Source organism: Medicago truncatula, chromosome 1 (genome assembly GCF_003473485.1).
Source record: "Medicago truncatula cultivar Jemalong A17 chromosome 1, MtrunA17r5.0-ANR, whole genome shotgun sequence".
In the NCBI taxonomy this organism is placed as follows: Eukaryota; Viridiplantae; Streptophyta; class Magnoliopsida; order Fabales; family Fabaceae; genus Medicago; species Medicago truncatula.
The window spans coordinates 31,312,633-31,324,798 of NC_053042.1; the positions used below are offsets into that span (position 1 = coordinate 31,312,633).

General features: G+C 36.7%; 1 protein-coding gene across 1 annotated transcript; it reads right to left on the reverse strand.

The window, feature by feature from the left end:
- Positions 1-9,738: 9,738 nt before the first annotated feature.
- LOC25483926 (thaumatin-like protein 1b) lies at positions 9,739-11,764 on the reverse strand. Its single transcript, XM_013612646.3, has 2 exons — positions 11,556-11,764; positions 9,739-10,629 (listed from the first exon to the last, which is right to left on the reverse strand). The coding sequence occupies exons 1-2, from the start codon at positions 11,605-11,607 to the stop codon at positions 9,953-9,955; spliced, it is 729 nt and encodes a 242-aa protein (XP_013468100.1). The 5' UTR covers positions 11,608-11,764; the 3' UTR covers positions 9,739-9,952.
- Between the last annotated feature and the right edge of the window lie 402 nt (positions 11,765-12,166).

Consider the following 12,166-nt stretch of genomic DNA (forward strand, 5'->3'; position numbering starts at 1 on the left):
GACGACACCCGTTCCATGATTATTTGTGAGAAGGTCTAGTTTGAGTGTAGTATCGCGTGACGACTAAAGTTTGAGACAACACTCAATTTAGCCACCGCACTACGTCCTAAAAAGGCTAGGATGGGTTTGGTAACTACGGTTCATAGCTTCGTCGAACAATTGAAAGTGAAGTGCCTAAGCATGACAACACACGCCGACAATATCACCTTCAAAATGCCTCAGCTATGTGAGATTGATCGCATAATCCAATACACGAGGCAACCCCCGGATCGAATTGTCGATTATATCTCTACCTAAACATAAGTTCACTCAGCCCGGGTATAGGACTTTTAATATTCTCACCCCACACGTCAAATGAAAATAAACAAGTATTCATATGCAAGTAATAAAACAAAGCGTAAGTATAAACTAAGGAAAACTAGGCGTGACCCGCTAAAAAACATCCCCAGTGAAGTCGCCATTTCTGTTATCATGGTTTTTGGGTGCCAAGCCATTAATTGGACTTGAACCTTTTGACCGTTGATATCTCTCTTTTTTCTTGGGAAGGGTAAAAGGAGAAAAACCCTTGAGTTTCCGGATTCGGGGGTCGTTTTCGCTACGGGAAGGTGTTAGGCACCCGGAGCGATTATGGTATTCCATAAGAACCGCTTTCCTAAGTTTATTTCTACGCTTTAATTTTATTGCTTATTTGTAAAAAAGAAGGTGTGATTAGTTAAGAATGGAGGTGAGAAGAAGTAGAATTTGATTTTTATTTCGGCTTGGATGAGTTTTGACTCATTGCCTACGTACCGTTTTACGGGATCAAAACCGGCGTAGTTCTTGCTAAAAAAACTTGTTTTTTGTTTTAATTGTTTGGTTTTAAGTTTTGAAAAAAAAAGGTTTTGAAGAAGGAGATTGGGAGGCTTCATGAGCATTAGATTTAGCAAAAAAGTGAGGTTTGATTAGTGATTAAAAAGAAAGTCTAAATGATTAAGATGAATTGAATTTTTCTTAAGAAAAAAAAAGAAAGGAAAAAAATGAAGTGTTGACTTCATATTTATTATGAAATTTTTTGAAGTGAAGTTCAATTGTTTTTTTCTTTAAAAAAAGATGGATTTTCTCTAAGTGTTTAAACCTAAACGCTTATCTAACCATACAATCCTATGCATACATCTAAGGTGAGTGTGTGCGTGTCGGTGCGTCATAGTGTCCATAGTCCATATTACAAAAATTGCCTAAATACATTCTATGGCCTCTTTGCCAAGCTACAAACCAATGGTAACAAATTACATCACTAAATGGATTAAAACTTGCAAAAATGAATACTAAACTAAAGGAAGTGAAGGAGATGGTGGTGATATGGAGAAATGCTCATGAAATGAATGGAACAAAAGAAATGAGGTGATTAGTAAAATAAAGCATAGAATAAGAGAAGTGCACAAAAAAGTATTAAAAGGAAAGACATAAAAGAGACTAATAAAGTGACCAAATGTGCATGAAAGTGGCCATAAGATTCTAGCATGTGTATGATCTATGACCCCTTCATTATGGCAAAATTTTAGAAGTCTTACTTTGTGCCATAAGGTGAGAATTAATAGGACATACTCAAGCTAAAACTCATGGCACATTTTTAAGCCATTTTACACCTTATTTAATTATTAAAACACATACTAATTGCAAGGCAAGAAGAAAAATAAGATTCATATTCACAAACAGCAAGCCACACATAGGATTAGCAACAAGATTATCATAAAATTGCATTTCAAAAATTCAAATCACATGCCAACAATTCATGGGGGATATGCTACTAAAAATACACAAGTTTATGTCCAAACACACTAGTTAACCAAGAAATATCACATGTTTTTTTTATCATTTTAAAACCATTGAGAAATATAGAAAAAAGTCATGAAAATACATCAAGAAACATGTGATAATTTTTGGAGATTTTTAGAGAAAATTTTAAGCATGCAGGGGTTCAAACAGCAAAGAAATAGGGTGCAGATAGCAAAAAAAGCAGCAAAAACGAAAATGAAAGGCCCAAACCATAACAAGAAAATCTGGAGCATCAGGGAGCGTTAGATTGATCTGAAGGCTGAGAACGAGGGAGTAAAACCGAAAATAAACCGGACCGGTTTAAATCTCTATATATATATGTGAAATCCGGTTTTTTCTCATTTGTTACTCCTCTTTCTCTTTCTTCTCTCTTTTAGAGAGAGAAGCTCCACCTTCTCTCTAACTTTCCGGTCATCTTCTCCGGTTGGCATGGCTTTTCCGGCGCGGCGGACGGCGGTGGCGCCTCCGCGCCGGAGTTCTAAACTGCTCCGATTCAAATTTTTTTTACGTTTTTAAACATCCTTTTTTACGTACTACTCGAATCCGAGTTTAGATTTTTCAAAAGAGCTTTGAATCGGAGTAGATCTAAACTTGAACCTTGATGAAAAAACTTAAGAAAACGGAAAGGAAAAGAGGGAGAACGACGGCGGTTACCTCACGATTGCGGTGACTCTTGGCTTGGCGTTGTTGCTTCGTGTTCTTCGCGTTCTTCACGTTCTTGTTGCTCCGCGTGTTTGCTTGCTTGTTGCTTGCTTGCGTGCGCGCTGCTTGCTTGCGTGTTGCTTGCTTGCGTGCGCGCTGCTTGCTTGCGTGTTGCTTGCTTGCGTGCGCGTTGCTTGTTTGCGTGCGCGTTGCTTGTTTGCGTGTTGCTTGCTGTTTCTTTGGTTCTGTCTTCTTCTCCTTCCTCTGTGCAGATTCGGTTTGCCTTCTTCTTCTCCCACCGTGATCGGTGCTGGAGTTCTTCACCTCCGGTGAGGAATTCGCACCTTGTATTGCGGTGGAATCGATTCGATGATGAAGATTCGTACACGAATCTCTGAGAATTTCTGATGAATTTTCGGTTTTGGTTCTTGTGTTCTTGGTGAATCTGTTTTTTTGATCTAACAGAATGGAGAGAGAAAGTTTGGATCTGTTTGTGATGTGGCACTGTGTAATTGGGATCCTTGAAAAAATCTGACACTGTTTCCCTTTTATATGCTGCCATGTGTACCTGAACCAATAAAAAAGTGACATCTGGACTGGACTAAAATTTGTGCGAAAATTTGGACCAAAATGCCCTTTGGGCGTTTCTGCAAAAAAAATGATAATAAAAGGACTGAAATGCAATTTTTAGGAACTTTTGGACTTAAATGTAATTTTAAAAATAAAATTGGACTAAAAAACAAATTTGATAAAACGTAAAGCGAAACAAAAATAAAATTGACAAAACGGACTAAAACGAACCAATGGCCTAAATGAGGTACTTCAAAGTAACCTCTCTATGCCAAAATTTTGTGTGAAATGACCAAAATGCCCCTAGGGCTAAAAATGACCTAAACAGATTCAAATTAACTCGACACTGACTCAGATGCAAGTTTGAAATGAAATTAGCAAGGTTTACTGATGGAATGTAAAAAAACAATCTGAAAAGACTCAGAGACAGTCACAAGGATGAAAATGGGTCCCACTGCAGGAAATGACCAAAATACCCTTCTGTATGACTTTTTGCAAATTTTGAAATAAACTGTAGAAAAAGCAACGCAATGATTCAGAGACACTTTTGAATGACTTGTAAGACAAGTAAAGACATTTCAAAAGGTTTTATGCAAGAAAAACATAGGTAAAATTGCGATTGAAGATACTGCGAGGCAGAGACAATTTGAACTGTGCAGTTGAAATTTGATAATTGACAAAGTTTGAAATGAAATTGGGCCCAGTATTTTTAGGTCCAAAAACAGGGTATAACACACGTATTCACGTATTCACATAATCAATCGTCATCAACAACATGACATTATGGACATGACAATGTGACAATGCTCTTAGACACTTTATATGCATGTGGTACCAATCGTCATCATAAGTATTAATATACTTTAATCGTGCGGAGGACAAAGCTCCTAATAATCGTGCGGAGGACAAAGCTCCTAATAAACGTGGTGAGGACTAAGCTCAATGAAATGCTATGCATGGACTCTCATGAACAAAACATCGTAATCAACATATCAACATGCATCCAACAACTTGGAGCTAAACGTCATCATTTCATCATATATAAATATATACAATGCACTTATTTAAATAACAGCAGCAGCATAATCAAGTCACATAACAGGATGATATCATTATATCAATAGCACATCAACTATGTCATAATTAAACTTTCATATCTTACATAAATGTACAATACATTAATCATACTCAATCAATATCAACATATCTTAAACAGCTTTACAGACTGCATTTAACGTCATCATTAGGTCTTATTATCATAAGGGGGTTCGCTCTTGATCAAAACGTGCGACACAGATCACACAAACACTCATAACACTCAAGGCTGGAGGTGCTCGCGAGGCGAGGGTTCTTGCTCGCCATGGCGAGTACGAAACAATTCCCAAACTAAAGTTGTTCTAGGTCTAATCTTGCCCTACATTCATTCCTAATCATTACTAGGTATGTTCAGGCACTCAAAGGCACTCAAGGTCCAACTAAAAAGGTCGAAACACAAAATCTAACATGCTCTCTGCCTAAGCTCGCGAGGCGAGGAAGGGTTGTTCGCCGTGGCGAGCGATACCAGAAACACTCGCGAGGCGAAAGGAAAGGGCTCGCGAGGCGAGCGATGAAGATCATCACTCGCGAGGCGAGGATCATAGCTCGCCGTGGCAAGCGATGAATGTCGCTACGGCCAGGTTTCCTAAAATCACAAAAATCCGTCGATCCACATGGTTCTAAGCCTAGTATTGATTCCAAAGTTGATCCTAAACATAATCTAAGGTCCAGGAACACTTTTTACAGCAGTCTAATCAATTCCTACCGTTTAATCTCAAATTCTAGGGATTTGACCTAGTTTTCGTTTTCTCCAATTAATCCTAATTCTTGCTAATTACTCATCAGAATTACAACAACTAATATTACTGAGTTATTAGTCTCACCCTTACCTTAAATTTGCAGAAAATCGCAGCCCTCTTGGTCTCTTGCTCCTCTCTAAGCTTTTTCTCCCTTTTTCCAAAAGTTTTCACGTACAATCAGTTTTTCTAACAATTAGGTCTTCCCTATTTATATCTCTTCTTAATTACTTATCTTATCTCACTTTCTCCCCCAAAACTATCTAAAATATCAAAATAGCCCTTAACTAAATATTTTATATTATTTTCAAATCTTTATTTTATTTAACAATAAAATAATTCTCATATCCTTATCAAATCTTCCAAAACTCATAACTTATCACGTCATCGATCAAATCATTCAAATCATCGTAAATTATCAAAGCATACCAAAATCATGCATATATTATATAAATATAATATAATCGCCTAAACTCGATTAAATAAACAATTAACAAAAGTGGGCGTTACAATCCACACTTCTCCTTTCTGCGACGCTACGAACGACATTAAAGTCGCCACACAAACACACATTCATATCAGATAAGGTATGCAATCTGTTTGATAAATTATTCCACAACGCCTGCTGACGAACATAATCACAAGGTGCATAAACATTAAACACAGCAAACTGCACACCAGTGTTCACAAAACGGCCAAAAATCACCAAAACATGATCAAAAGACAAAGATGACCACACCTCTACCTCCTTAGAGTCCCACATCGTAACAATACCTCCTGAAGCACCCACCGAAGGTTGAAAAGAGAATTCAACATCATCACCACCCCAAAAAGATTTACACAAATTGACATCAATCACAGACAATTTAGTTTCCTGAATACAAAGGATAAAAGAATTTTTCTCCCTCACCAACTGACACACCTCTCTTCTTTTTGCAAAACTCCCTAGCCCCCTAACATTCCAAGAAATAATCTTCATCACAAACTAACTACACCAACTGACACCCCTTCTCCCTCCGACCCAAAAACCGCGGCCTACTTCCCCCTCCCACCACCCCCATGAGTTTTCCTACCCTTACCAGACAACACATCAAACATGTTATTATTATCTCCTGGAAACATAAGGCCAACAGTATGCGCTAAATCACAAACATCCTTATTAACCACTTTCTCATCACCATGTAAAACTAGTCAATGCTTCCAATCATTATTAACGGACGATTGAGATTCACTATTAGCTTCAGTCGACTTAACCTTAGCCTTCAAAACTGCAGATACCGTTCGTCGCTGTTTCATTGTCCTCCTCAAAGCACGGAGAACCTCTTTTCGATCTTTGTCAGAAAGTCGAGCAATACGTTTCAAATTTTGTGCACAATGACGTAAATGTCCGCTACCTTTCTTCTTCAAGACTCACGAAGGAACATTAGATATAGATTTTTCCGTAGCCTTTGATCTAGACCTCAACTTTACCTCAGAATCAGAACACCGCACCCGTAACGGAGGACAAGAAGAAGTTCTTTTCAACACTTTTTTCTTAGCAAAAAAATTCTTCCTACCTTTGGAACCAGACTCGCTAACATCCTTGTTGGAGAGATCATCTTTGGCATGCACCTTACCAATAACCGGCTTAGGATCAACTAACGGACTCAACAAAGAAGGCTTCATACCTTGCGGTTTAAGAGAAGCCGACGACATAGAAGTATCCTTGGACACCAAGGATGGCTCTAGAACCACGGGAGACGGATACCGCTGTTGGTGAGTACCTACATCCTCATTCAAATTTTCTGTAATATGATTCACAAGAGCATCGACATCACCACAACCATTAACATCATCATGTACGTCCGGCATTTCGGACAAGACATCATCAAGGTCTTCTTCATCGAACAAACAAGCATCCTCCCCCAAAGTTAGACCCCACTCCTCAATAATTTTTAAATCAAAGAGCACCCCATCCACCACAATTTGAGCCTCTGAATTAATAATTTCCAAGGAAGACGTAGACAAAAGCATTCTAGCAAAATCAAACGATCTCTATCCATAGTAATATCATCAACTGACAACAAACGTCCGCAATCCATCACACATAACTTAAAAAATTCAAAATTCCAAGCATGAAGCGGCACCCCATAAATTCTAACCCATGCACCTCGTTAACGAAACAACATATCTTTATTCCACCGCACAGGTTTCGAAAAGAAATTATCAAAAAATTCCGCCGCTTCCGATAAAAGTAAACTCACCTTAGAATCATCAAGAGTACGTAACAACACCTTATCTGCACCCAAAGGAAAAAGAACCAAATTATCAAAGCCAGCATCCAAAATCCTCCTTTGTAACACAGGTATGACTTCCCTATTTAAAACAGACGCCACCATCCCTTTTGTCGCCCAACTTAAATCATTAGCGGATGAGGAATACTTAGGCACATAAACCTGATTTGAAAAAACTCCTTGTCTACTAACCTTGGCTCCTACTTCCGTCTTCCTTCCCTCCACCACGTCCCTTTCCTTCACCACCGGTTTGGCACCATAAACAGTCCCCGCACCCTCCACCTTATTCGATCCTCCACCCCCTACACCCCACGCAACTCCTTTCTCAAGAAAGACCCTCCCCATGTTACCTCTACCTCCCCTAAAAAATTCTCCCTCCTCATCCTTACTTTTTTCTCCCTCTTTGAACTTTTCTCCCTCTCCCCGCTCCCTACCCTCACCCCGCTTATTACCATAACGATCATAAGCGGTCACCTTAGCAACCACCTTATAATCACCAAACCATATATTGTTCACAGCTTTTAACAGTTTATCAATGTCTTTCACCTTACTATAACGAACAAAACCAAAAATAGCCCCATTCACATTACGCTTTTTAGCCAAATAAATATCTTCCATAATACCACAAACCTCAAAATCTTGCCTTAACGAACTATAAGAGATATCGTCTAGTACATTTGTGAAATAAAAAGTAACAAAGTGATTGGAATTGGTACCGTTTTGAGCAACTGACATAGTGTGCTGCTCATGCTTCTGCTGAGACGATGATGGTGGACTACCCTTCTGAGGACGCACTTCTAAGACCTCTGCCTGTTGCTGAACCAACATACCTCTCTCTGGCCGAATGGATAAACGTCTGTGTACCAGAACCCTCACGCTCGGATCAACAGACTCATGTCGGCGCTGCTGCAGTGTTCTGGAAAACGAACGCTTTACCATAGGTGACTTATGCCTGTGATGCGTAGCAGAATCCTTACCATGCCTGTGATACTGAATAACATGTCCTTCACGGGACAAAACCTGATCGCATAAATCCTCTAAACCCTCAGAATTGTCGCCCCACCTTGATGAACCATGTCAATTCCTAACCCTAGACCGCCCACGAAACCTCTGACCTCCATACCGCTGCTCTTCCCGGAACCTGTCCCGTCGATTGTCAACCTGTTCGAACGCTTTCCTTCTTCTAGGTCTCCCGTCAGCCCATACTCCCCTATCCCCCCCATATGGTGGCACCCTGCTTGGAACTCTAGCCCCCCCATAGTACCTCACCTCCGGCGAAAGTGACCGCCGCCACGGTTGCCCTTGGTGGAATCTAGAGTAACCGCCGCTCTCTCGACCACGCTCTCTCCCTCTCATTTTGGACTTAGTTAAAGGTTCGGTCGGTTTCGGCTAGGCTGGTTTTAGATTTGGTAAAACTGGCCTCCGCCGTTTAAGTCCACACAAACTCAATTTTTCTTATTTCTTCACCCAAAGATCTGTTTTAACCCGCCTCAATGGACCCATGGTGACTCAGTTATTTCGGGTTGTGGACGGGTTTGGATATCATGCCCAGCCCTATAATAACTTTATTTCAATCAAAAAAACATATCTAATTATTTCTATCCGGTCCCTTGTCCTTTCATATGAAAGTCAATAGAAAGGGGCAACTATTCTTTTGCGTATAACTCGTGTAGCCGACATGAAATTAGGCATATATAGACATGGATGGAGAGTTTGTGCTTTGCTAATTATATGGTTTGTTGTCATACGAACCTAAAATATTTGATATTGGATGAAATAACATCAACATCCCTTAAAAAAAACATCAACGTTAATTATTTTAGCTGTCATTTGGTAATACAGATGTATTTAATATTATGACGATTTTAAAAATATTTTAAAGGCGAACTCTTTTCATTTAAGTAAAAGTGAATTTTTTAATAATAAAAAATAGAGAATATATAAAATATTTTATTAAAACTAACGTCAAGACTGTACTATGTGCATGTTTTTTTGCTTTTATGCCAAGGAACGACCAAATGATAAAAATTAATTAAATAAAAGGTAGAAATAAAAGATAAAATATTTGATCAAAATACAATATTCATAATATATAGTCAAAATAAGATTTTTCTGTAATGTGTAATATTATTTCTATTGTTATGAATTCTTCCTCCTATTGTGTGGATTGTTTATATTTTAATGAAATATAACTATTTTTTCAATTGATAATTTAAATAATGTTATAAAAATGATAAAATAGTTTTAAAAAAGGGTAAAAATGTAAGAAAAAAATCCAACACAAAATGATGTATCTCTTTATATCTTGTTATGTTATAGAAGATTTATTAAATTAGTAAGATCTGATTTTAAACATGTCAATTAGACACCCCCGGTAATACATGTTGTTCAACTTGATTATGTGATGTATCGATCCTTTAACCCAAAACGAATTTAATTAAGTTGAGATGAGACAGATTGAAAATGATTTTTTAAATTTAAAAGAAGAAATGGTGATATTACTTAATACTTATGAGAAAGGGAACATTGATTAAGAAAGGTTATAAGATCTTTTTCCATAAACATTTGCGACGCATGACTTAATTAGGAAAGGGAACCAGATAATATATTCACCAATACAATAATTTATTCTTTAAAAAAAAACACAATACAATAATTTATGAAAAATATCATCCGTGTAGTAATCGAAAACATACACATGATATTTTATACTTATTTATGGTTCATATTTATATTACATATGTTTAGGGTTTGTGTGTTTCTCACCACCTATTTTATTTTAAATAGAGACATAACTGTATTTAGAAGGTAGTAGTCCAATCAAGGACAGAATGTGATGGCATAGTTAGGTCCATTTGAGCAAGTGAAAGTGCTGCTCTTATCATCGTAAGCATAGCTATAAGCTTCTGGACATTGGTTCTCAAATATCTCGGAGTAGTTTGTGGGTGGACATGTTGCCTCGGTGTTGAAACTTCCACGACAACAATATTGATCGGTATTAAAAGCCAAACAAGCACTCTTACAAGCAACGACACTTCCATCAGAACCTTTTAATTGAAGCTCCGCGGGACACACAGAGTTGATGTTTGCTGGACAGCTAGAGGATTTGCAATCGCCACTTCCGCCTTGTGGAGTTACGGACATTGGCACGTTGAAACCGTCAACGTTGCTCACATCGTAGAAATCTTGTCCTCCATTTGATGCCACTGTAATTTCAACCAAAGTTGCTGGTGGGATTGCGCCAGCACCATTGCATGCAACTTGACCAGATGCACAATCGGCAGTGGCACAAGTAAACTGTCCGTTGTTGGTTGAGCATCCGGTTCGGGCCCAAAATCGACCTGACCATGGGGAAGGAATTTCCGCTGAGTTCGTTGCTCCAGGTCCTAACTCGAAACCTGTTGTTGATAGCTGAGGTTTTTGGTCTCCGGTTAAGGTTCCTGGCCATACGGTGTATCCACATCTATTCGTGAATGTTACCGTGGCTCCTCTAGCAGCTGCATACAAAAATTAAATTTTTACACAAGTATTATAAATTTTCATTAATGCATATATATATATATATATATATATATATATATATATATATATATATATATATATATATATATATACCCACTAGTTTTTATGTGGGATGTTTTAGCAAAGCTACACCTTAAGGTGTGTTTAACCACTTTTTAGTTATTCACTTGCTAAAATACTCCTTCTAAAAAATAAGTGGGTGTATTCTAGCAAATGCCTATAGGATTGATTTGCTAGAACACACCCACTTGTTTTTTAGAAGGTGTGTTATAGCAACATACACCTTAAGGTGTATTTATTAACTTTTTAGTCATAACTTGCTAAAACACTCCCACATAAAAACTAGTGGGTGTGTTCTAGCAAATCCATATATATATATATATATATATATATATATATATATATATGATTCAAACATTTAAGAATTTAAAGAATTTAGGTGAGATCTACGCTATCAATATCATTAAAGAATTTAAGGTAAGTTATAAAAAAATCACGTGTAAATTAACAAGTAGTACTCACAAACTAACTTTCATTTTTTTTTTTGCAAATTTCTTCAAAGGTAAGCTAGAAATATATATATATATATATATATATATATATATATATATATATTATAAAAAATTATTTTGCAAGATTGTATAAATATACTTTTACATACATAATGAATATAATAACCGATAGTATTTAGATAACTACAAGAAAAAAAAAATGTGATAAAGAAAACAAGGAAATAAAGGAAATTTAGAAAGCAATACATAAAAGATAACGAGTATAAATCTAAGGACTATGTAGATTTACTACGCAGATTTTATAAGCAAAATATATATCATTTTTAAAACTGATCTAAATGAATTCATTAAGCTTATGGAAAATGTAGTGGAAATGAAATGAAATATACCATAGAAGAGGAATGCAAAGCTAAGGCAGAGAGCAACACGTGTAATCGCCATATTCTTGTTATTGGTTTATCTTTTTGGATTGCAGTTTTGTAAGTGATGAAAATTGCTATCTGCTTCTTGCCAATTTATAAGTTTGGAGGGTTGAATCTTCAACGATCAATATTTGATTCAGTCAATAAAAATGGAGAAGTATTTGTTTGGACCTTATGGAACAAATTTACGGGAGTTTATATTTAACCTCCATGTGTATAGAAAACAAAAATATTCAGCCACCATATAGATTGGAAAAGTCTCAAATCTTAATAGATATTTTCCTTGTACATTTATTGTTGAAGAAACATAATAGATTGAAATAGTTAATTAATTTATTTATTTATTTACGTTTATATATCAAGTAGTTGAAAGGATTTATTGAAGATCGGTTCAATTGATATATTTGGTGGGAAAATAATACAGATTTATTTATTGGATAATATTAACACAATTTCTATATTTAGTTATGATATAAGTATTATATATATTTTTTTTCAATTATTCCAAACACAATTTCATTCTATTGAATTATTTTGTAACCCAAAAAAAAAAAGATTCCTGTCACAAATAAGCTATA

What these genes read in the sequence shown, in the direction of transcription:
- LOC25483926 (XM_013612646.3), bottom strand. Translation starts at nt 11,607, where the DNA reads ATGGCGATTACACGTGTTGCTCTCTGCCTTAGCTTTGCATTCCTCTTC. An exon ending in CTTTGCATTCCTCTTCTATG is followed by an intron (nt 10,630 to 11,555) that starts GTATATTTCATT and finishes TTTTGTATGCAG; the next exon opens with CTGCTAGAGGAGCCACGGTA.